Source organism: Maylandia zebra, linkage group LG3 (genome assembly GCF_041146795.1).
Source record: "Maylandia zebra isolate NMK-2024a linkage group LG3, Mzebra_GT3a, whole genome shotgun sequence".
NCBI classification, from domain to species: domain Eukaryota; kingdom Metazoa; phylum Chordata; class Actinopteri; order Cichliformes; family Cichlidae; genus Maylandia; species Maylandia zebra.
Window position 1 is genome coordinate 22,484,329 of NC_135169.1, and position 24,766 is coordinate 22,509,094.

Genomic DNA, 24,766 nt, shown 5'->3' on the forward strand with positions numbered 1-24,766 from the left:
CTGTACTGAAAACTTTGAGCTGAAAGTCTGCTTCTTTGTTTCTTTCTTCAATTCAAATCGAATCGAATTGTGAATCAGAATCGAATCGATTCTAGAAATCAGTGACAACACCCAGCCCTACAGTGAAAGGTTATGCTCAAGCTAAGGCTTTTCTGCAGGAACACTTTGGAAATTATTGCAGCTGCCTACAAGGAAAAGGCATTGTCATGGGCCCCAGTTAAATCAGAGATTGCCACTTCAGGATTACGGTTTATTTCTTAGAGGACGCTGTAACACTATGAATAAAGTGCAGTACTTATATGATTTGGATACACCAGCTAATATGTTACAATAATTAATAAGTCTTTGCTTAGGCTGCTGCCCCCGCGACCCGGCCTCGGATAAAGCGGATGAAGATGGATGGATGGATGGATGGATGGATGGATGGATAATTAATAAGTTGCTATAAGGGACCAGTGGAGGACTACAACCAGTGAAATAGAGAGATTCAATCAAACATTCAGAATCAGTGACAATGTTCAATTTGTAGAGAGACAAGAAAAGATTCTAGCAGATCATATATTTGGAAGTATCCATCCATCTTCAGTCTCAAATAATAGTGTAAAACTAGCTACTTTGAGGTCTAGAACAAAGCAGTTTTTTTGTCATGGTCTGGGTGTGTAGCTGCAAAATTCCACTGGATGTCTGAGCTTCCCTGGTATCTGCCCATGAGCAGGGCCTACAGCCTCCCTCACCTGGAGCTGATGAAGGCAATTTGGCTGGAGATTTAAGGTCCTCGCTGACACTGCTTCCTCGCCAGTTCATCAACAACCCTATTTGCTCCCAGATATTCCACCGCGCTGACAACTCATCCTGGAAATCTGGTTCAACTGCCTGCTTTTTGGAATTATTTCCTTGCCTCACCTGCCTGCCCTCCTGCCCTCACATTACCACAGAACCTTCAATGCTCAGGACAGCCGACACATGCTACCAAACCCACCTGAACCACACCACCTCTCCTTCAACGGTTCTATCTCCCACCTGCACAGTAAGACAAAGAAATTCATAGCCTCCACTCTCTCCAGAAAACCTCACTGACTACCATTTTAACACCGCTCTCCTCTCTTCTAGTGCGTGCTCCTGTTGCTTTCTTGGACCTGTCACTCTGCTTTTCCTACTCTCTACATGCCCCGTTTATCAAGCCTTAAGTCGAGTGCCATAGTAAATGTTATTCTTATCCTGATTAATAAAATGCTGTTAAAACCTTTCCTTAGCCTCTGCTTTGGGTTCTCTGCACGTGGGTTTTGTTTTGGTACTCTCACTATGACAGTGACAGTTTTGGTATTGATGTAACTGCTGTGTATTGGGCACATCAGCAAGGATTGTAGAAAATGTCTCTCATGCAAAGTGTGTCATTTGACACACTTGAAGCATTCATTTGTATGAATGCTTCATATTCATACAAAGGGGTGAAGAAACATAAATTAAGGGAAAAAATACTGTTCAGGAAATACTGTTCCTGAACGTAGTCATGATGAACAACTTGCTTTGGCCAGAGAAAACCAACATTTTATGAAGGTGGTCACAGATTCAATAACTCTTGTAAAAAGTCACTATCAGGTTGCATTGCCACTGAACAGGAGTCAGCAAAATATGTGAAAGAATCGAAAGATTGTTGAGCAACGTACTCAAAACCTAAAGAGCAGGGTTAAGAAAGATCCTTTATTTCAACAACAGTACACAGACCTTATGAATGAGATAATTTCCAAAGCATTTGCAGAAGTGCCTTTAGAAGAACTCACACATAGTGATGGGAGATCAGGATTTACTCCACACTTTGATGTGTATCACCCTCAGAAGGGTAAGATTTGTGTTGTGTTTGACTGTGAAGCATGATACATAGAATCCTTTGAAAGAGATGATGGTACTTCGAATGGGATTGACAGCCATTACTATGGTAAATTGTATGGATTACATTTGGAAACAGGAGTTGCATATGGAGTTTCTGGAGACCTGGCTCTCACGACTCTTACCTTCTACAACCTGAACAGGAATGGTACTACTGCCAAGGCAGGGGAGCATGGCAGTTGGGCCATACTGTCGACACCAGAAAACCTGCTCTCCCTCAGTCTTACGGGACACAAGGGAGTGAGATTCCACTCCATCCTCCAACCAACAAATTTCATGTGTTCAGATGTTGTATTAACAGTGTCAAAACTATTATTCCTAAATTTTAAAAACCACATTTAAGATCTCACCATTCCCTTTGAAAATCATTAAAACCCATCTTCTAAAGCAGACGACATGTTTTAGGTGAGGAGACTTGCTACCAAGGAGGATCATGTAAGGAGAACAGGAGCTGTCTGATAACTCCTATGTCAAAAATGTGTTCATGATGAAGGGTGGAACATTGGAGATGATGACTTTCTTTGTAGGATTTCCCAGCGAGAGAACAGTAGTTGGAGTGCTCTTAGTCACTACTCACTGAGCTGATGCACCTTATGCTGTTTACAAAGATGTACTAGCATGGTTCACAACCATGCTGGTAGAGGTTAGTTAACCCCCACTTTTAACAGAAACCCTAATACCAAACAGAAAACAGTTTGAAACTATTCATTCATTCATCCACCACAAACGCTCAGACAGAGAGTTTGTGCAAATATTATTGGTCATCGTTGCTGTCATGAAACAGCTGGATGAAGAAAGTCAGTCATCTGCCAACTAAGTAAGAAGAGACAATAGCAGTATGTATTTGATCTTTCTTATATTTTCTCCATTATAAAAATGGGCCATCCACAGAGTTAAAGTCAGCTCTAACATTTCAGACACAGTCTCTGTCTGAAAGTTGTTTGGTAAACACTTCTAGCTGCCCTGTCAGAGGACATGACCTATCTTCTCACTTGAATACCGAGAAAGCCCTGGCATGCCAGTGACTGGGACTTCCTGGAATCACTAAGAGGAGGGACGTGCCACAGAGAAGGTGACTGGGTTTCTACGAGTTTTGAATCAAAATGAAAACCCCTCCGTTTCTAGCCTGATGTCTGCCAGTTAAAAGAAGAAATAACAGCAGTAAGTATTTTAACAGTTTTTATGGCTTACTGCATGCATGTGTTGCTTTGCATTTTTAAGTAAACGGTAAATGGTCTGAGTGTTTTTCAAAATAAAATATATGGCTGAATTATCATTAGCTGTGATATTTTTATTTAATAATTGTACCAGATAATGTTAATGTTCAATCCAGACTGTTGGCTTTGTTTGATTTCAGAGAGATAGTCCTACTCCTTTTCTCTTGTCTTTTTACTGTTATTTTATACAAAGCTGAACAAGTGATTATGTCATTTCTGATTTCACTGGAATGTGAGAACTCAGAGGCACATTTTATGAGTTACACTTTATATTTTGCTGTCACCAATGGAGAAAACTTGTGTTTCCCTTTGTCAGTCTCTGCATCCCTGAAATGAAACTTCTGCAGCAGAAAAGTGGCATGAAAAAAAATTTTTTTTACTCCATTAACAAATCACAAGGTTATTATAACAACTGTACCGTCTGAAGACTTTGTTTACAATACAAAACACCAACACATTAGCATGAAGGAACTGACTGGGGAGCAGCACTCTGTTGAGTTGGTCACCATAAACTCTGTAAACACTCAATGCCCAGAACTAAAAATCTAACTAAATACAAGTTAATGTCCGGTTATTCTTCAAAGACTGTTTTATTCATTGCTCTGTTTAATGATTTGTAAGAAACAAAGGGGTGTCATAGTTTATGGGATGATCTGACCAAGTCCTGATGTGGAGGACCCAAATGAAGACACTTGGAGACAGTTTTATGTTCTTGGAGATAATTTTAAGCATGAAATATAAAAAGAACCACAAACAAAACTGTAAAAGGCACAAGAAGCTTTATAACACTGGGGACATGAGATGGAAAGAAAAAAGACAAAGCAACACTGGCACAATATTTACACAGGAGGGAGATTTAGGGGAGTGGAGACAGCTGGGAAACAGAGCATGAATCAATTAAACATGATGAGACAGGGGAAGGCAAACCAACCATATTCCATGAGACAAAGGGCTATCAAAATAAAACAGTAAGCTATTAACACAGAGAGTAAGTAATAGGCTAAACAGACATGGGCCCAAGACAGAGTGGGAAGAGAAAACGATGAAACAGATGAACATATTGACAGGAAGAGAGACAACACATAGAGCAAGTAGTACAAACATATTAACTTCAATCAGACAGCCACAGAGACAAAATTCAGACAGACTGGACACGAAGGGAGCCAACATAAATAGAAAGGAACAAAGAACCATAAATAAAAAACTCAGGAAACAGACCATAAATCTTCTTATCATTTTACTTTTAAAGAAATATATAAACTCCAATGTCACGGGTTACATGTATCCCACCTAGTTAACTGTACATAAATGTATACTTCTTCCTCTTCCTCTCGCTATGTACAGAAGCCAGATACATATGCTGACTCTGACTATATGTCTATAGCTGGGAATGTGTCTTTTTATGTGTGTGTAGGCATGTGGATTTGGATGTGTTTGTGTGTGTGTTTCTGTTTGAAAAGAAAAGCCTTCAAACACATACAAAAACATCACTGTTTCCCTCTGGTGGACAAACTCTGTAACTACAACATGTTTCTAAAAGACTTCAAGCCTCCATTGATATTTTTGCAGTTCCTCATTATGTCTGTGCGTAGATGCTGTGATGAGCGAATGAAGTCAGACTGTAGATTTTCCTTCTTCTAGCTGTATTGACTGACCTTTGACCTCATGTGTTTATGACTCTTCACCTCTGTCTCCTCTCACATGGAGAAGATGATCTGCAGGATCCTGCTGCTCATCATCCTCACCTCATGTGTCTCTGGTTAGTTTACAGCTTCACTTTATGAACTCCAAATAAAGCTCAACAACAGATTTGTTCCAGTTCTCAGTGTGTCTGCTCCTCTCTTTCCCTCTCTGTCTCCTCAACAGGATCATTTGTAGTCAATGTGACACAGACCTGCTATCAGGCAGAGGAGAACCACAACATCACACTGGAGTGGACGTTCACCACCAAACCTGACAGATCCACCAACATGCTCAACATCTTTTGTGAACTCTTTATCAGTGATGAAGTCTCAGTCCTGTATCATGTTCATGAAGGTGTTGAGGTGTCAGAGTCTCAGAATGAAAAGTTTTCAGGACGAGTCCAGAGTGACAAAGACGCCCTCAGAGAAGGACGAATCAGACTGCAGCTGTGCAGACTCAGGACTGATGACTCGGGTCTGTACCTGTGTGAGGTCAACACTGATTATGGCTTCAGTGTTGGAAGATGTCAACTCAACGTCACTGGTCAGTTATAGAATCCAGATTTTTTTAAGGTATTATTATCACTGTGAGTCTGACAAAATTTCATGGAGTTCAGATCCAGAGAAGGCCATTATTTTTCTGATGATCATTTTCTTTTTGTGTTAGAGTATGTTACAAAACATTTTCTCTGCAAACAATTCGCTTACAAAGTTGATTTACTGTTGTTCTTCCTTTTTGTTCCTGGCTCAAAATTAGTTCCCACGTTAGAGTGTTGTGGTCTCTTTTCTTAAGGTTTTGTTTAGTCTTCCTTCTCCGGCCTTTCACAGTTTATGACTGAAAGTTGTGTTGTATAGCCTGTTACACTATAGCAAGAGAGAGTTTGTGCTCAGAAACTGTTTTATATTTGTTAGTAGTTTAAAAAAAACATAAAGAAAAATGTAAAGTTCAGTTTGAGTTTTGGTCATTTTGCAGGAGCCAAAAATTCAAAGGAAAACTACTGGAAGACAGTTAAAACTGCTTTGGCAGGTGGACAGATTGCAGTTATAATACTTGCTGGTTTGATTGTCGGAATAGGTGAAATAGTTGACCCTAAATTCTTCATTAGCAAAGGGTAAGTTAGTGTTTCCTGTCATTTTAAAAAACAAACTACATTTTTAAAACCCTGTTTTCTGATTTTTGTCATTGTTTTATGTTTATTTTTTTGGTTTACTTTACTTTTGCTTACTCTACAGAGTAAGAGAAGAGACCGCATCAGATGCAGATGAAACAACAGTTCCTCCTCAACTATTGGTGTGAAGTATTTTCTTACACTTTACTGATTACACTGAATAAAACTTGCTGATACTTAAAATTTACTCAAGGAGATCTCCCTCACAATTAGATAACTTTTTCATGTTACTTGTCAAGGAAAATTGTTTTATTTTTATTAAAATGATAGCTTGGTAAAATCAACCAGACCAGTGCACCAATTATCATTCAAGTTCTTCAATCTGATTTTTAAAAGATTTATAAAAGTGTTAAAATAATTTTGGCTTACAGATATGCAAACAAACCATGCTACACATCATGTTTAGTGACTGAGAATGTGATAAGGATTTGTATGAGTTTGGCAAATTGTGTCTAAGTACATGAACAGTGTTAAAAGGTTTGGCCCTAAGAGTGCTTGATTCAAAAACTAAGTTAAAGACACAGAATTTGGCTTAAAAAACTGGAGTTTATTTTTTCAGCAATTTAGAAAAACTCTAACATCCACTCTTTCGAGTAGTAGACTCCTATACTAAATCCAGCTATATTCCACATGCACAGATCTAGAGGAGAGCTGCTGAAACAGGTGTGACTGGTAAGATAAGTTCTGCGAAGCTACTCAGGTCCCCTTGTATTTATCATGCAAAGACTGATCAAATGATCACTGACTTAGGTTAACTAATGTATATATATATATATATATATATATATATATATATATATATATATATATATATATATATATATATATATATATATACACACACATATATATATATACACACACATATATATATATATATATATATATATATATATACATACATATATATATACATTATATTATATTATTATAGTATTATTATAGTATTATATATATATATATATATATATATATATATATATATAATACTATAATAATATAATCAGGTATAATATATAATCAGGTTTTGGATCAGGTTACATTGAGTCTGTGACTTTTCTCTGTTGAAAACAGGCAAACGATGGCTCAGAGGGCTGTGAAGTTACACATTTAGAAGCATAAGGCCTGCTGATGGTGTGTAAAGCCTCTACTTACCTTCTACACTGTTTTGTTACTAATTTATTAATCGGTTTTACATTGTTTGCTGTTGTTTATCAGTGAACACAGATTACAGAGGAGCAAAGAGACACATGTTGCTTCATCGACTTACAGTTGTCACATAATTGTCATTTATATAGTGGTCTTGAACTCGTTAGACATTTTACACAATGATATTTGGCATTTTCATAATGAAATTCATTTATCAGCGTGGGACTGCTGTGTCACCTGAAAAACTCGTTTCATTCATCCTCTAAACCAGTTGTTCTTAACCTTTTTGGAGGTACCGAACCCCACCAGCTTTATATGCGCATTCACTGAACCCCTCTTTAGTGAAAAATAAAATGTGATTTTTTTACTGGTGCACAAAATGAGCCATGCATGTCATGGCGGAGGCTCTGCCGAACCCCTGAGACCGACTCGACCCCTAGGGTTCGATCGAACCCAGGTTAAGAACCACTGCTCTAAACAATGTTCATTTGCACAAATGTTTCAGGGAAACTGATTTCTCTATCAAGGATGAATTAGTATGTTTCCATAGGTTGCCTTTGTATAAATGAAGTGTTTGTCATTTTTTGTTCCTTAAGTACAGTATATGATATTAAAGGCAGGTGCTTAACATTAGAAGAAGACAGGAAGTGTGTTTTCCCATGGTTTCTCCAAAGGTTGCTAATCTGTCATCTCCCCATGCAGTAGCCAGGATGTTCTGCAGCAAGAGGGTTTGTGTGTGAAAGAAAGCCGGTGAGGAGAATCTGGATTTACTAATGGATCAACTTCCCTTAAGGCTCTTTTTAAATAGAGGCAGTAAATCATCCCCTACTTGCAAAGCCTGTAAATAAACTCTCTAAACCTGCTTTACTGAGTCCAGCCTGCCTTTTGACCATGACAGATTTTGATCTCATAAGAAAAGAATACAGTCAATGTTTTTACTTTGCTGTTTCCACTTTTGCTCAGTTGTCATCTTAGTTAATTATATGTAAAAAAAAAAAAACAACAAAAAAAAACTTCTTTTCAATCATACTTCTTTGCAAAAAGACATCTGTAAATTCTACCTAAGAAATCTTGCATTAGTCAATTATTTTATTTTGTTATAATAAATTTAATTTAGATATAAACATGTATCCTTCATTCTGTTAGCACTTTAGCTGGGTATGGAAACAGGGTCATTACTCATTTGGTGTCCAGGTGCCAGAATAAATGAATGTCTCTGTCCACACTCTTTATCCTATGTATTAAAATAAAAAATGTCATGGTCAGTGCTGTGTGGCAGGTAGGGTGTAGGACCCAAACACAGAACACTCAGAGGAATAAACTCAAAACGTAGCTTTAATGCTCAACAAACTTTTCATAATAAAGTAAACTTCACGAAAAGCAAACCAAAAACTAAACCAGGACCACACAGAGAAACCAACAGCACAGTAAGAGTACTGCAGGAGATACAGCTAAGAAAACAAAGGGTTTATATGCACATGGGAGTGATCAGGGAAGGGGAGACAGGAGGGGAACACAGCTGGGATTAATTAGACATAACAAGACAAAGGAAGCAAATAGGAATAAGAACTTAAATAGGAAGTATAACACAGAGACCTGACTGACCGGGGAGACAGAGGGAACAAGGAGACAAGACATGCCACGACGAGGAACATGAGAATAAGCAAAATGAGAGACAGGAGAGTCAGTGTAACAAATTGATCAGTCGTCTTATTGTTTCATGTGATACAACGTACATCATCTTTATTGCACAAGGGTGTAACCATCGGTTTCCTTGCTTCTGTCCATTTTCAGTTATTTCACTTTGTGCAAATCAAGCCAACTCTTACAAGTTTATTTTTTATTTTGTCTGAGATCACGGGGTTGGCAGCCTTAGCAGAGAAACTCAGACCTTTAAAACAAAATAACTGATGAGACTCTGACACTCAAATAAAACTGTGCACAGTTTTGTCAGCTGATACAAGTTTTTCTGAGTGTTGGACGTTTACCTCAAAATTAAAAGTGAAAGAAAAAATGAACCATAAACAAAGAAAGACATGAATGAATCATCCTGTGTGCAGAATATGTTATTGTGTTTTAAAACTGAAGCCAAACACAGCCGTCTGCTAGAGTCGACGTGTTAAAGAGGATAAAAAGCTACCAACTGAAAGAAGAACAGACAACAGCAGTGTGTATTTCTCTTAAAGAAATTTACTTGTTTTATGTGTAGTGTTTATTTGTGAAGCTGAGTGTGAATGGGACTAATGATTAAACACTTTGTATATTGTGTGAGTTATGAGTTATGAGTCTTAACAGACATGTTGAACAGTGAGCTGGCGCTTTTTTTTCATTAAAAATATTCAGGCTGTTGTTTGTTCTTCCAGCTGATTATTAAATCAATCAGACAGTGACACAAAGCTTGCAGCTCTCTCTCCAACAAACAAGTAAGTAGACTTTAACCATCCTGTATGACTCTTTGTGTTGCTGTACTGCAAAAGATGGAATTACAGAAATTACAAGCAGACACCTTTTACGTATTGCAAGGACTCTTTAAAAGCTGAGCGCCACTCAGCCAATAAAATCACTCTGCCTGTAACTTCATGACTGCAGAATGTCAGAGAAAAGATGAGGAAACAACTGTATCTTTAACTCTTTTTTTATGGACTCCTGCGTTCTACCTCTTTACTGTTATTGTCAAGTTACAAGATCTTGCAGCTAACTAAAATTTTCTTTGCATGATGATGTCATTTCTGATATGTTAGAACTCAGAGGCACATCTTATGAGTTACATTTTAGATTTTGCTGTCAGCTTTGAGAAACCTTGTGTTTCTTTCATCAGTCTCTGCATTCCAGATGAGAAGCTTCTTCAGCAGAAAAGCAGCATGACAAAAAAGACAATTTACTCCATAAAAACTAGTTCTTATCACAAGATTATTAAAATACTGGATACCTCAGCATCCTACTACTCCTTAGCATGAGAAAATGAGGTGTTCAGGTGCAGTGGGGCTGTTGGGGACCGTGAACTTTGCAAGAAGTCAGAACCCAGAAGTAAACATGATCATTTCTATGAGTCAAAGGACTATCAAAGAGTTATGTAAGTGTATGTTATCTGATTGTTCAGTCTGACGTCACTAGCCGTGTCTGGGCCTAAACTCCGCTGCAGGTCCATATATCAAACGATCACTATGGCATTACTGAGAGTTGAAAAACTGTCTAAAGTCTTTCATCTTTAATAAAATGATCAGTGTTCTGCTCTACCAGGTGTAACAATTGAGTTTAACATCCAGGCATCCATGAAAACGGAATTTATGACATTTAACGGAGTTAGAAGTTAGCAGGAAGTTAGCTCGCTAGCTTCTATCTAAATACAATATAGCATGTCCTGACTGCGGGGTTTTGGAAACAAAGTAAAACGTACAGCTCTGTTATCACTTCCAACATAAATGAAGACAGAAAACTAAACAGCAGTGACGTTTGTAGGGTTACTGAAGTTTGGCTAGCTGGTATATAATGATGTGCTACGTGACCGCTAGCGACACAGCTATGTGCATAATATAAACAAGCTAACTTTTTTTCCACTCGATAAAAGTTAGCGTGAGTGTTCTCGGTGGTCAGGAACAAATGTAATCGCATGGCAGGATGCTGTAAAAGGACCAAACTTCAGCCAGGAGAACAACTGAGATAATCCATCCACAATACGAGGTTAGTCATTCATATACTGCTGCGTGGGCTGGGCTGTAGTTGCATCCTAAGGTTTTAAAAACTGAGCTTAAATAAATGATTAGCGGTAATAAAAGCCAAGGGAGGTCAACAGTGATCACTGACTGTTTTAGGAGCTTTTTGAGATTAAATAGAAGAAAATACATAACATTAAACATGTTAACAACACAAAAGCCATATTAAACGCAGACTACGTTAGGCCCGGAAGTAGGATTTGTCATGTCATCACTGAACAACCGGATTACATGAAGGGTTTAGGAGTTTCAGCTCCTTAACCTGTGCCACATTTTTTAGAGGGACCAAAAGCATTGCAAAATGTATTCAAAGGCTATTTCCTGGGCAGGTGTGGCAGTCCCTTTTTTATGCCATTATCAATTAAGCAGATAAAAGGCTTGGAGTTGATTTGTGGTGTGGTGCTGGCATTTGGCATGTTTTGCTGTGAAAAGACAACATGGAGATGCAGAAGAAAAAGCCATCGTTAAGTTCTAAAAACAAATAAAACCCATCAAAGAAATTTCTTGATGCATTCTCAATCATCCAGGAAAGTTAATCTCCAAAAAGTTGATTCTGTTCATCTGGACGTAGCGTTTTGTGGGAGAAACGTTTCGTCACGCATCCAAGTGACTTTATCAGTCTCAGCTGACTGCAGGTTTCCCCAATCTTATAAACAGAACATTGTACATGACTGAAACCAGCCCACTGAAGGAACAAAAGGCTGGGAGGTCAGTTCCTTAATCTTAATTATGCAAATTCTCATGACCATTGATCATTAATTATGATACTGTGGAAAAATCAGGTAACATCAAGTTGAACAGTATGGCAAAGCCATGAAGATCCACTTGGAAAAATAAATCTGTTGGACATTTTTCTTGGCCTTCCAACAGCAATTCTGATTGCTACAGTGTCGAAAGGGACAGGCAACCCCCCCCCCCCCAAAAAACAAAAAAAAAAAAAACTGAGATGCAAAACAGATTTTCAATAAGCTCATGAAAAATTGCAGTTTCATGCAAACTGAACTTTAAAAATAAGAAGCACAAAGTTGTTTTTTTTTCCAGAGATAGAATTATTAGGAAAGCTTTCTGTCTGTTATAAAATTTGTTCATCTTATCTTCACTTCCCTCTGGTGGTGAAGATGGTATGGTTAAAGAACTTTGATAATCCCCTCTTTTCACTAAATGTCACTGAGAAAGTCACACTGACAGCATGAATCAACAACACTCACTGAGACCTGCAACAACAGACAGAAAATAAGTGACACAAACTCACCTCCATGTTTGTGTCATTTTCAGTCCAAAGTTCCTCCTTGTCTTACTAATGTAGAAGACCATGAGGAAAACAGCCATCAGCAAAACACCATCCAAGGACGCACGCACAACCAGAAGCCAGGAGGAGTCAGGACAATGTGTAGAGGACAATGCTTCCCTCTGTAGAGTGAAAGCAGGTGGGTTTGAAGACATTTGTGTTGCTGTTTGTAGTGGGGAGGCAGTTGTGTTTGAAGCTGTGAACAATAAACACAAAACATTTAATAATAAATCAATACTAATGCATCATAACAAGAGTACTGTTATACAGGTAAATACAAACATTTATCAAACACAAAATTCATAATTTTGTTCATAACATAAAATATAAAGCACACTAAAATTGTTTACACCTGCCTGCAGTCACAGTGAGTCTGTGTATCTTGTGGGGAAATGGTAGATGAAATCCATTTCAGCCCCGCCATCATAATTGAAAAATAAATGCATTCAGAGAGGAGAAAGCACTTTTAAAACACACACTTGTATTGCTTTTTTAAATTTTTTTTGGCGGCGGCGGCGCGGGGGGCGGGGGGGGGGGGGGGGGGGGGGGGGGTATATAATATGTGCAGTCATTAAAAGGAAACATTAATACATGACAACATCTTCATTTTTTTTAAATTAAAGCATCATAATACGGTTTTGCAGATGAACAGATGATTAAATTTACCTGCACAAAAACAAAATAATACTCTGAGATTGGTCATCCAACCTTTTTTTAAATGTCAAACCTCTATTTCAATTTAGACAGTTTTAGGACAGTTTAATGATGTCTCAGCCAGTGTATCAGCTGATCTCGGGCAGTAACATCAATCTCACTGTGATTGTCTTTAATCTTATACTTATAGTTATAATTAGTTTACTTTATTTTTATTTTTGGTTCCTGTTTGAGTTGTGATCTTAATAATAATAATAATAATGTCTTTACTATTTTGAAAAGAAACTTACCATGAATAACAAGAACATTTAGACTGTAGTATGAATCTACAGTCTAAATGTAGACAGGGGGTTTCCATAACCACAGCTGTACTCTCCTGTGTCTGACTTGGTCAGCTGTGTGATGGTCACATACAGTCCAAATGTAGATACTGGTCTGTATTCAATGCTGTATCTGCTGCTCTCAGCTTTATCATTAGTTGTGTCAATGAGGATTTCCCCTTCATTCTTACACTGATTCTTACAAAAGAACTTCCTGTGTCCATGCACAGTATTGGAACATCCCAATGTGATGTTTTCTCCCTCAGTTTGTGTGCGATAAAAACCAATGTTTCAATCAAGATCTGTGAAATAGAAGAACATTAATTAGTCTGAACTGAAACTGTAAGCTTTTATATCATAATTATATGTCCCGGTTCAAATAAACAAAGTTGTCATCAACTTATGAAAGTACAGTTGTTACATGCTGTATAAAATGTACACCTATATGGTGTATAATGTTAAAGTTACATTTATTAATTAATTACAGCTTGATCTAAACATGGTCTATAATGCTAAATTAGAGCTAGTGAGGGCTCTCCATAGTTTTATTTCAAGGAATTTTAGTACAAACTCACCATTTGAAACTCTGACCTCAAAGTCATAGTTTGAATATGGAACAGAAGGTCTTCCTAAAGCACACCTGTACATTCCTGAGTCAGACTTGATCATGTGTGTGAAGGTCGCAGACACAATTCCTCTTCCTGGAGATCCATCTTTATAATTAATGCTGTATCTCCCACTCTGAGCTGTGCTTCCATCTGTTTTAATGAGGATATCTTCTGCTCGCTCACATTTTTCCTTACAGAAGAACTTTGTGCTTCCAGACAAATATAAGCTGCAGTTAAGCGTGCCATTTAATCCTTCAACTGCAGACAAAATATTGTGTTTTGCCTTGACTAGCACAGCTGGACCTGTCAGATGAAAAGAAATGATAGCAAAATTAAAAACACAAAAAAGATAGATATTCACAACATAAAATAATGTATGAAAATATGTGTATTTTATGAAATGATTCATAAAGATGACTTCCATTTCTTTTTATTAAAGAGAAACATTAAGATCATCAGTCCCCACCTGATAAGAAGCAGAAGAAAAGAAAATGGAGGATTTTCATTCTGACTTCGATCCTGATGCAGAAAAGTTGTTAAACTTCAGAAGAACAGCGTCTGACACTTAACTCTGTCTGTGTCTGTCAGATCATCAGAAAACTGAAGTTACTCAGTAAGTTGTTTCCTTTTTATCACTTCCTTCAATTTTTTTAGATGCATTCATCACATGCTAATGAGGATGATGATGTGATAATGAAACGTATGTGTGTACAAAACATCGTATATCTAACATTATGAATCTGCCTGTTTGCAGATCAGTAGTGTGAAGCTTCTCTGATGTTCTAAATGTGAATAAAAGAGTTTCAGACTAAATTTGACTTTGAAATGCTGACGACAGGTGGTTCAGGCCAGGGGCGGAGCGTGGGGGTGGCTTACGGGGCTTAAGCCCGGGTTGTTTTGTCAGAAGCCCGGGGTATTTTGGAGTGTAATTTTTTCATAGTTAGATGCCTGGCTGACAACTGTATAAAACAAAAAGTACACACAATATGACTTGAAATCCTGATGGCAGGTGGTTCACATGAAACAGATTTTTCCTTTGTTTTGTAGCCATGTAACCATTTTATAATTAATACAATGTTCTTCTTGTCAGTGAGGGCAGCAGCCAATAGTATACCATAAAAATATAAAATTAAAAATATCTGATCAAATCATTTCATGCAGGAATCTTACAAATAAAATTCATAAGTAACAACAACAACCACTCACCAGCTTGGGAGATGGAAGAAATTACATTGAAGGTAAAAATAAATACTTCTGTTGTCTCCTTCCTGGTAGTTTGGGAGTTGTTTTGGACTTCTGTGAAATTTACCAGTTATTAAAGTAGGAACAAGCTGCCAGTTATGCTCGCTTTTAGACAGTTTGTCAACTCCAGAGAAGCATGCACAAAGCCTCTCTTTAGCCCATCATAGTTGGAGGAGGGAGTGGGTTTGTCTTACTGTCACTAACTCACTGTCAGACTTAGTTTACAGTATTGATATAATTAACCTGGTTAAACAGGCGACCCATATACTGAAGGTTTGAGTTCTCAATGCAGGACATGGATTTCCTGTGTGTCATTTCCCCTCTCACCCTCCCCACCCTCCTGTCTCCTATCTGTATGTACATAACTTAAAAACTTAGATCAAACAGATAAGAAACACTTTACTTGGATTGAGACTGTTTTGTGTGGTTTTTGTAGCTTTTACACATCCTCTGCATTTTTGAAATACTAAATATTCATAACAGTCTCATTTAGATAATCAACAGCAGAGCTAGTTCAAATTTACAATTTTGATTTTGTTATTTTTTATGATAAACCAAAGAAGTCTGTACAAGAAAAAGACACTGGACAGTTTCCACTGCCTAGAAAGCTCCATCCCTGAGAGTGATTTTGTAATTTTTAGTAAAACATAAAGCTGTTGTTTTCAGATTAAGAACTCAAATCTATCAGGACTTCACAGCATACCACATTTACTTCTAAACTACGTCAGAGAAATGATAAGATGCTAACAAGATAGTAATTTGCTCAAGACACCAAACATTTTGGGTTTCACTGACACGTAATCTATGATGTTGTGCAACCACGTATTGTATCTTCATACAAGCTGCTTCGTTTACTTGGAAACAGTAAACACGGCTGTTAGAGGCTGTAAGAATAGTCTGGTGGAGAGAAAACAGTCAGTGTTTTGCGTCAGTCAGTATGATACAGGAAAAAATAACCTGAAATGTTTCTTACTCAAAGGTGTGAGTGATGTATGAGTGTTGTGTGGTTAGTTGCTTGTAGTACAGTAATTTCAATCTCAAAGTGACAAAACAATTCTGAAAAAATAAAAAATATTTTACATTAAATTGCAGTTTTGTGTTTTCTGGATTATTCTGTTCTCTGAGGTAATGATGTGATACTAAGTTCTTCAAAATAACATGCTTTTTTTTAATGAACACAGAAGTAGGTTGTCAGATTTGTAACATTAGTTCCACTTTCTGTTTGAGGAATGCAAGAATTTTCCAATTTCTCATTAATACTATAAAACATCACAGTTTGTTTATTGTCAAGGTGCAAATTTATTGCATGAGTTATCTGAGCTTTTGTTTACAACGTGCTCGTGTAAAATTAACTATTTAAAAGAGAAATATGCAGACTGCATTTCAATTCAGTTTAATTCAATTATATTTATATAGCGCCAAATCATAACAACAGTCACCCCCTTTATATTGTAAGCTAGACCCTACTATAATACATACAGAGAAAACCAGATAATCAAATGAGCCCCATGAGCCAAGATGGGCAGTAATGCGTTACAAGTAACACGTTAGTGTAATCCGATTACTATTTTCAAATAATGAGTAAAGTAAGGGATTACTATTGCAAAAAAGTTAATTACATTACTGTTACTTCCCCGTAAGCACGCTGTGTTACTGCGTTACGAAACTGTGATTTTGTTTGCGAGAGTGTCTGATGACAATGATGTAAGCGAGTGCGATGTACACTTCACATGAAGACCAAAATAGTTCCAAAGGCCAGATCTGAATGAGGGTGGGGGAGGTTCAATTTGCCATGTTGCAATGAGAGCTTAACTTCTGTCTTGCTAGCTTGTGCTGCGCTCAGTCGATCTGCGCTCAACAGTGCAGCCTACACGGAATAGTCGAACGCAGATCCACTGAGCTCTCAACACAGAGCACAGACAGCATCGTCAGAAGAAAAGTTGATAAAATAAATAAAAAATGTTGTATTGTTCAATACATATGCATACCGAACCGAAAGCACTGTATCGAATGGTTCAATATCGATACGAGTATCGTTGCAACGATACTCGTATCGATATTGAACCATTCAATATCGATACCCCTAATATATATATAGGGGTATATATACATTAGTATCGAGCAATACAACATTTTTTATTTATTTTATCAACTTTCCTTCTGATGATGCTGTCTGTGTTGAGCACTCAGTGGATCTGCGCTCGACAGTGCAGCCTAGGCAGAGTAGTCGAACGCAGATTCACTGAGCGCAGGGCAAGCTAGCGAGACAGAAGTTAAGTTCTCGTTGCAACATGGCAAATTGAACCTCCCCCACCCTCATTCAGATCTGGCATTTGGAACTATTTTGGTTTTCATGTGATGTATGACCCTGAAGGTAAGCGCGTCATGGACAAAAGTAAAACAGTATGTTGGATGTGCCACGCAATGCTCAATTACATGGGTGGGAACTACTGCGTTAGCGCAGTTTGCTCGTTAACGTGTTGGCCGTCCAGCCCCATGCACGGGGCGATCCGCGGTAGCTCGTTAACGGAGATTTGCTGTGTTGTGGCGTTAACGTCATTTCAACGAGATTAACGCTGACAGCACTAGTGGGAACACAACGAATATGACTGCACATTTACTCCGACATCATCCTAGTGCAAAGACAAGTGGAAGCAGACAAAAACAACAAGCATGCATGCTACAAACTTTACCCGAGTCATTTAGACAGCCGTTAGCACATGATTCTCCTTATGGGGACCTGATATGTTTAATATACTGCTGAGAATATAGCCCAGAAGAAGCGTATAGTATAGCTTTTATTTTGGAAAGAGCCATTTCTCTGTAATAAACTCTCTTTTCCAAAGGTGAGTGATTCCTCAATCAGATATATTTACTTTTTTATTACTTTGTTGTTTCAGCAACATTAAATTTAAAAACTGTACTTTTGAGTTAAAATATATATTTATAATTTTAATAAATGACAAATTAAAAAGGCATGAACATTTTTGTTTGTATCGAAAAAATATCGAACTGTAACACCAAAGTATTGAGCCGAACTGAACCGTGAATTTTGTGTATCGTTGCACCCCTAATATATATATATATAAAAGCATATATTACAGTAGTGAGCTTGAACTCTGGGTCAAAGATTCAAGTTGCAGTTATTTATATTGCCTATCAGCTTAAATCACTTAAAGACAAGTACCTTTGACAGTGTATATACAGATGTATTATACATGAGAGACAAATATTGTCCGTTTAATATGTTGGCATTACATTACATTTGGCTCAATACTCACATATACATGTAAAAACCAAATGTATGAGCAGTGAAAACTGTTTCTGATAGAATGAAGAGTAGACTGATATATGAAATATTCCTTTATTGGGTAATAAAATCAGACCATGTCATAACTGCTTTAAGTCATACAGAATAGATATCAGAGCCTTAAACAGGCTGACTTCTGCTAAATGGGTCAAACTGGGCAGAAAGTCTACAAACACATAACATCCTTATAAAATATGATGTAACACTATAGATCAACTTACCTCAGGATATATAAAGCATATAAACAATTACAGCAATATGATGCAACAAACACAGCAGTACTACTAATCCAAAATACTCAAAGCTTCATAGAACTAAAACAAACATTTATTTTAGCTCCATTCTGCTGCTGATACATACTTTAGGTTTCTGAATGTTAAACTTGTTGCTGCCTTTCATAGTGTGTAACCTGAAGGCCCTGAGTACTTTCTCCCACACTGCAAACACTGGGATGATAAAATTATTTGAACATTACCTAATAAGACTGATTCAGGACAGACAGTTAGTGATTTTAAACTTTTCTAGCAGTCCTTCACAAACAGGGAACAGTCTGTCTATTCTCTCCATCTGTCAGCTGCTGCTGGCTCTTCCTCCTCCTCTTCCTCACACACTGCTGAGTTTGTCCTGGTGGATCATCAGGGGTGCAAAGCCTCACAGATGATGTGCAGCAGTGGGTCCCTCAGTCTGTCCTCACTCTGGACACTTGCAGTTGTTACACATGGAAATCAAATGTGTGATAAGGTGCAGGATTCAAACACAAGTGTAACTTATAAATACATGTTCATACTTTTATTACACAATCAGAGAGAAAGAAACAGAGAGAGTGCAGGACAGACAGACAGGTGACAGTCTCAGGTGTATACACTGCTACAAACAGGAGGATTTAATGTTTGTGTTATTACGAGTGCTAAACAAGAAGAGTTCCCAGATGGTACAGTGGACACATGTGTGACTCCTGTGATTAAAGCATCTTTCTTTCAGCTTAACGAGTGAACCATCAGCTCGTTCAAACACACGTTAAAGTCTGTTTGGCTCGACACCACCGAGCAGAGGCAGCAATATAATATAGTTAACATTAACGGTGCAGTGGATCCTGCTGGTGCCGTGATATTCAGGACTGCAAACCGAGCAGCATCACTGACTTTCAGCTTGTTGTGTTTGTGGATATATGACTGACTTTAATTATCCATAAAATCATCACATTCTCTGTAAGATTAAGCTCAGCTATTGAACGGCGTATATTTTAAAGTAAAGGCTTTAAAACCAAGTTAGTACAAACATCACTAATGTCACATAACTTTGCCGACATGTGGCCAACAGCAATGTTTTAATGTTCTTCATTATTAAACATTCGCACATAAATAAGTGACATCATATTCACTACTTACTTTTGACAGTTCACTCTTCGGCCGCTCCCTTCTGCCATACTTTGCGGCAAAATTATCCACACCCACCGGTGCGCTATGGATTGTGGGATATATGGGACCACGAAGCGTGCACCGGACCACGCTTGATATTTGGGGAAATCGACTGTGCATTTGGAGTATGCATTTGAAGTACACTTCGAATTGGGACAGCCGACGTCGCGTGGCGGTGACGTAATCGCACTCAAAATGCGTACTTCAAGCGTGCGGTCTCTGAATTGGGACACAGCCTCATTATTGTAGAGCACTCTGTATATTTCTAATTCATTTAAGGAAACATCACATTATTTTGCAGATGTTTATTTTTTTTGTATAAGTGATTAAAAGAAAACATGGCTGTGCAACTTAATACGTATGACAATATCTTCATTTTTCTTTGATTGTATATACCTTGTAAGAAAAGCTAGTAGTTTCAAACACATTGCATAAGTAAGCACATAAATTTCTAAATCACAGAGTACACAAATACATAAAGTAAAACCAAATGTGCACAACCTCTCCAAGTTAAAAGTTACAATGTTGCTTGATTACATGATTAGGCAGCCAAGCTTTGAACTTCCTCCAAAGTCTCCTTATTAATTATGCTGATACAGATATAGAACAACAGAACAACAATAAAACATAGTGAAGCAGATTGTATCATCAAATCTCAGAAACATGCTCAAAAACATCAAAACTAAACAGATATGAGAGAGAAGACAACCAAATTTTAAATCATGGGAATTTTTTACTTTTTAGATTTTGGTCTTTAATAATGCAGGTTTGGTCCCGCTGCGTTTGGGCTCTTTATGTTCTGAGGTTGGGTCCAAGCTGTCATGCGCAGCAAATAACTGAAACTAAAACAAACAAATAAAGCAAACAACATAAAACATGAGAAGTACAACAGATTTTCAACAACCATATTACCACATTACCATTTCATGGACATTGAAGTTTAAAAATAAGAAGCACAAAGTGTTTTTTTTTTCAGAGACAGGAAAAAAAATGCTGCAACATTCAAAATATCAAAAGAAGTTCACCAGATGAGTGACACAAGTGACACAAACTCACCTCCATGTTTGTGTCATTTTCTCTGGTGTTCAGTCCAAAGTTCCTCCTTGTCTTATTAATGTAGCAGAGCATGAGGAAAACAGCCATCAGCAAAACACCATCCAAGGACGCACGCACAACCAGAAGCCAGGAGGAGTCAGGACAATGTGTAGAGACTCTTGCAGTGACACTTTCACTCTGTGTTGCTTTCGTCTGTAGAGTGAAAGCAGGTGGGTTTGAAGCCATTTGTGTTGCTGTTTGTAGTGGGGAGGCAGTTGTGTTTAAAGCTGTGAATGATATACAAAAACAATTAATAAAAAATCAATAGTAATACACACTAATACACCATAATAATAATACTGTCATACAGGTAAATACAAACATGTATCAAACACAAAAGAAAATGAATTTTGGAGATATGTGCAGTGATTAAAAGAAAACATGGCTGTGAAACTTAATACGTATGACAATATCTTCATTTTTTTTTAAATTAAAGCATCATAAGAGATATGGTTTTGCAGTTGAACAGATGATTAAATTTACCTGCACAAAAACAAAATAATACTCTGAGATTGGTCATCCAACCTTTTTTTAAATGTCAAACCTCTATTTCAATTTAGACAGTTTTAGGACAGTTTAATGATGTCTCAGCCAGTGTATCAGCTGATCTCGGGCAGTAACATCAATCTCACTGTGATTGTCTTTAATCTTATACTTATAGTTATAATTAGTTTACTTTGTTTTTGTTTTTGGTTCCTGTTTAAGTTGTGATCTTAATAATAATAATAATGTCTTTACTATTTTGAAAAGAAACTTACCATGAATAACAAGAACATTTACACTGCTGTATGAATCTGGAGACAGAGGGTTTCCATAACCACAGCTGTACTCTCCTGTGTCTGACTTGGTCAGCTGTGTGATGGTCGCATACAGTCCAAATGTAGATCCTGCTGTGTATTCAATGCTGTATCTGCCACTCACAGATTTATCATTGCTTGTGTCAATGAGGATCTCCCCTTCATTCTTACACTGATTCTTGCAAAAAAACTTCCTCTGTCCGTACACAGTATTAGAACATCCCAATGTGATGTTGTCTCCCTCAGTTTGTGTGCGATAAAAACCAACCCTTTTGCCCAGATCTGTGAAATACAAGAACATTCAGTTGGATTGGAGTAAGAACTGAAACTGTAAGCTATTATATCATAATTATATTTCCTGGTTAAAATAAACAAAGTTATCTTTTCATATTAGATCAGAAAACAACACATGCTTACCTGATCCTCTCAGAATCAACACTTTTTGTTGTACAGTATTTAATGAAGCCACGCAAAATGTTACCTTCATACTATGAAGTTGAAGGGCAGATATACGGACCCTTGAAGTTATTTTTTTCTTTCATTTGGCTTATTTTGTGAAGCATTTTTCAGGACTTGCAGCTAGAAGATCCTGGTATCAAAACTTATAATAAAAGGTGACTAACTTGTTTTTAGCATGAGACTTTTGGAAGATATTCATCTTTTTTGAGGTTTCTCAAATGACACAAAATTGGCTTCTGTTACTTATAAATAATACATTAATAGAATCTTTCTATTAAAATCATGATACAAGCCATCATACTTACACTCAAAATCAGTCAAATATGTGAACAAGAGACAGATTTGGCTTTAGACTGTGATAGTTTAATTTGTTGTAAAACTGTGTTGGTTTTAGCAGAGCTGAAATTTGACTCCAAAATCATTTTATATTGTTTTGGCTTTACACTGAGGTGCTAGAATTTCAATTCAACTGATGACACTACAGTTTTTACATGCTGTGTAAAATGTACACCTACATAGTATATCACATTAAAGTTACATTTATTGATTAATTAAACACCTTGATATAAACATGCTCTGTATTGCTAAATACGAGTTAGTGGGGTCCTTTACATTTTTTATTTCAGGGAATTTTTGTAAAAACTCACCATTTGAAACTCTGACCTCAAAGTCATAGTTTGAATCTGGAACAGAAGGTCTTCCTAAAGCACACCTGTACATTCCTGAGTCAGACTTGATCATGTGTGTGAAGGTCGCAGACACAATTCCTCTTCCTGGAGATCCATCTTTATAATTAATGCTGTATCTCCCACTCTGAGCTGTGCTTCCATCTGTTTTAATGAGGATATCTTCTGCTCGCTCACATTTTTCCTTACAGAAGAACTTTGTGCTTCCAGATAAAGTTAAGTAGCAGACAAATGATGCATTTCCTCCTTCAGCTGCAGACCAAATATTGTGTTTTGCCTCGACTTGCACAGCTGCACCTGTCAGATGAAAAAAAACTATAAATATCACAAGATGAAAATATGTGTATTTTATGAAATGATTCATAAAGATGACTTCCATTTCTTTTTATTAAAGAGAAACATTAAGATCATCAGCCCTCACCTGATAAGAAGCAGAAGAAAAGAAAATGAAAGATTTTCATTCTGACTTCGATCCTGATGCAGAAAAGTTGTTAAACTTCAGAAGAACAGCGTCTGACTCTTCACTCTGTCTGTGTCTGTCAGATCATCAGAAAACTGAAGTTACTCAGTAAGTTGTTTCCTTTTTATCACTTCCTTCAATTTTTTTAGATGCATTCATCACATGCTAATGAGGATGATGATGTGATAATGAAACGTATGTGTGTACAAAGCATCGTATATCTAACATTATGAATCTGCCTGTTTGCAGATCAGTAGTGTGAAGCTTCTCTGATGTTCTAAATGTGAATAAAAGAGTTTCAGACTAAATTTGACTTTGAAATGCTGACGACAGGTGGTTCAGGCCAGGGGCGGAGCGTGGGGGTGGCTTACGGGGCTTAAGCCCGGGTTGTTTTGTCAGAAGCCCGGGGTATTTTGGAGTGTAATTTTTTCATAGTTAGATGCCTGGCTGACAACTGTATAAAACAAAAAGTACACACAATATTCGAAGCACATAGTGCACACTGTGGGAATTTACGACTGTACGTGAATCCCCCCCTGATATTGGTATGATCCAAGCTCAGGCACTAAGCGACTGAGCGAGGGGGCGGGGCAGCTGCTGCCCGTGAGTGCGCTGTTGGAGAGACGGAGCCAGCCATACTAAGGAGAGCTTAAGTTTGAGCAGGTACCAAAGCAAATCATTCTTACTGTACAAATAATGTAAATATGACGGTGCATCACGAAAGATTGATATGAAACTGATCACTTGACCAATATTATTTTACTTGCTCTTCAAGTGAATCAACAAATGGCGAAATGAAAAGCCGAACAAATGCTATTTTTTAGAGAGTCTTAGCTTATGTGTGTTTATTTCATATTTTCAGTTCTTACCCTCCCCGACTAAATCGGTTTCAGTTATGTACTGAAATATAAGAATGGACATTAGAGGCTTCTTTCAAAGAAAAAACTCAGGTAAATGTTATTTTATATATTATGCTTTGTATGTTGTTCAGTATATTTCTATGCAAAACAAGAGGGATTTCAGTACACAGCAGGATATTCACATTTGTAACCAGATATTTACATACAGTTTAGGGAGAAAACATAAAACATTTTTACTGTACAACATTAATTTAGAGTAAACTTTTGTTTTAGATAAATATTGAAATATCTTTTGAATGAGTTAAATGTCAGAATAAAGAGAGACAGAGCTGTCTATTTTTTATCACTTTGATCAAATTTAGGAGTACATATACACTAAGTTTATTGTTAATTGATAAGAAAACTCCAGACGATTCCATTCTGAGCTGAAGAAGCTTCTGATAGGTTAGTACAGTCCATGTGAGTAAATTGGTGGCACAGCTGTGGATGCATATAAGGCAAAACACAGAGCCTGTTTCTTTGACATGGGAAAATCCAGAGATGTCAACAAAACACCAGGAAAAGAACTGTGGAGCTCCATAAGTGTGGCTCAGTTTGAATACAATTTGGTGCCATTTGCAATTAAGAAATACAGATAGTTTCTCTCTTTACTCTTAAAGTTAACAAATATGTTTTTTATATTTAGCAATCTAAAAAAATAAACATTTAGTCTGATTTGATGTTACAATTAAAAAGTGTTTGTGTTTTGATCT

The 24,766-nt window shown here is 37.2% G+C and overlaps 2 protein-coding genes across 4 annotated transcripts; one reads left to right on the forward strand and one right to left on the reverse strand.

The window, feature by feature from the left end:
• Positions 1 to 2,944: 2,944 nt before the first annotated feature.
• LOC101470381 (uncharacterized) lies at positions 2,945 to 7,945 on the forward strand. 3 transcript variants are annotated; one of them, XM_076882673.1, is made up of 7 exons: positions 2,945 to 3,048; positions 4,812 to 4,863; positions 4,971 to 5,330; positions 5,760 to 5,898; positions 6,020 to 6,077; positions 7,030 to 7,089; positions 7,807 to 7,945. In XM_076882673.1, exons 2-6 carry the CDS (start codon positions 4,815 to 4,817, stop codon positions 7,075 to 7,077), a joined length of 654 nt encoding a protein of 217 aa, XP_076738788.1. In that variant the 5' UTR covers positions 2,945 to 3,048; positions 4,812 to 4,814; the 3' UTR covers positions 7,078 to 7,089; positions 7,807 to 7,945. The 3 variants fall into 3 exon arrangements, with proteins under 3 accessions (XP_076738788.1, XP_076738787.1, XP_004570161.3); XM_076882672.1 differs by having other exon boundaries at positions 2,948 to 3,048; positions 4,815 to 4,863; XM_004570104.4 differs by lacking the exon at positions 2,945 to 3,048 and having other exon boundaries at positions 4,805 to 4,863.
• Positions 7,946 to 20,067: 12,122 nt separating this feature from the next.
• Positions 20,068 to 23,219, reverse strand: LOC112431596 (polymeric immunoglobulin receptor). The gene is made up of 5 exons (XM_076882674.1): positions 23,116 to 23,219; positions 22,656 to 22,991; positions 21,511 to 21,831; positions 20,714 to 20,979; positions 20,068 to 20,499 (listed from the first exon to the last, which is right to left on the reverse strand). Exons 1-5 carry the CDS (start codon positions 23,153 to 23,155, stop codon positions 20,398 to 20,400), a joined length of 1,065 nt encoding a protein of 354 aa, XP_076738789.1. The 5' UTR covers positions 23,156 to 23,219; the 3' UTR covers positions 20,068 to 20,397.
• Positions 23,220 to 24,766: the final 1,547 nt, after the last annotated feature.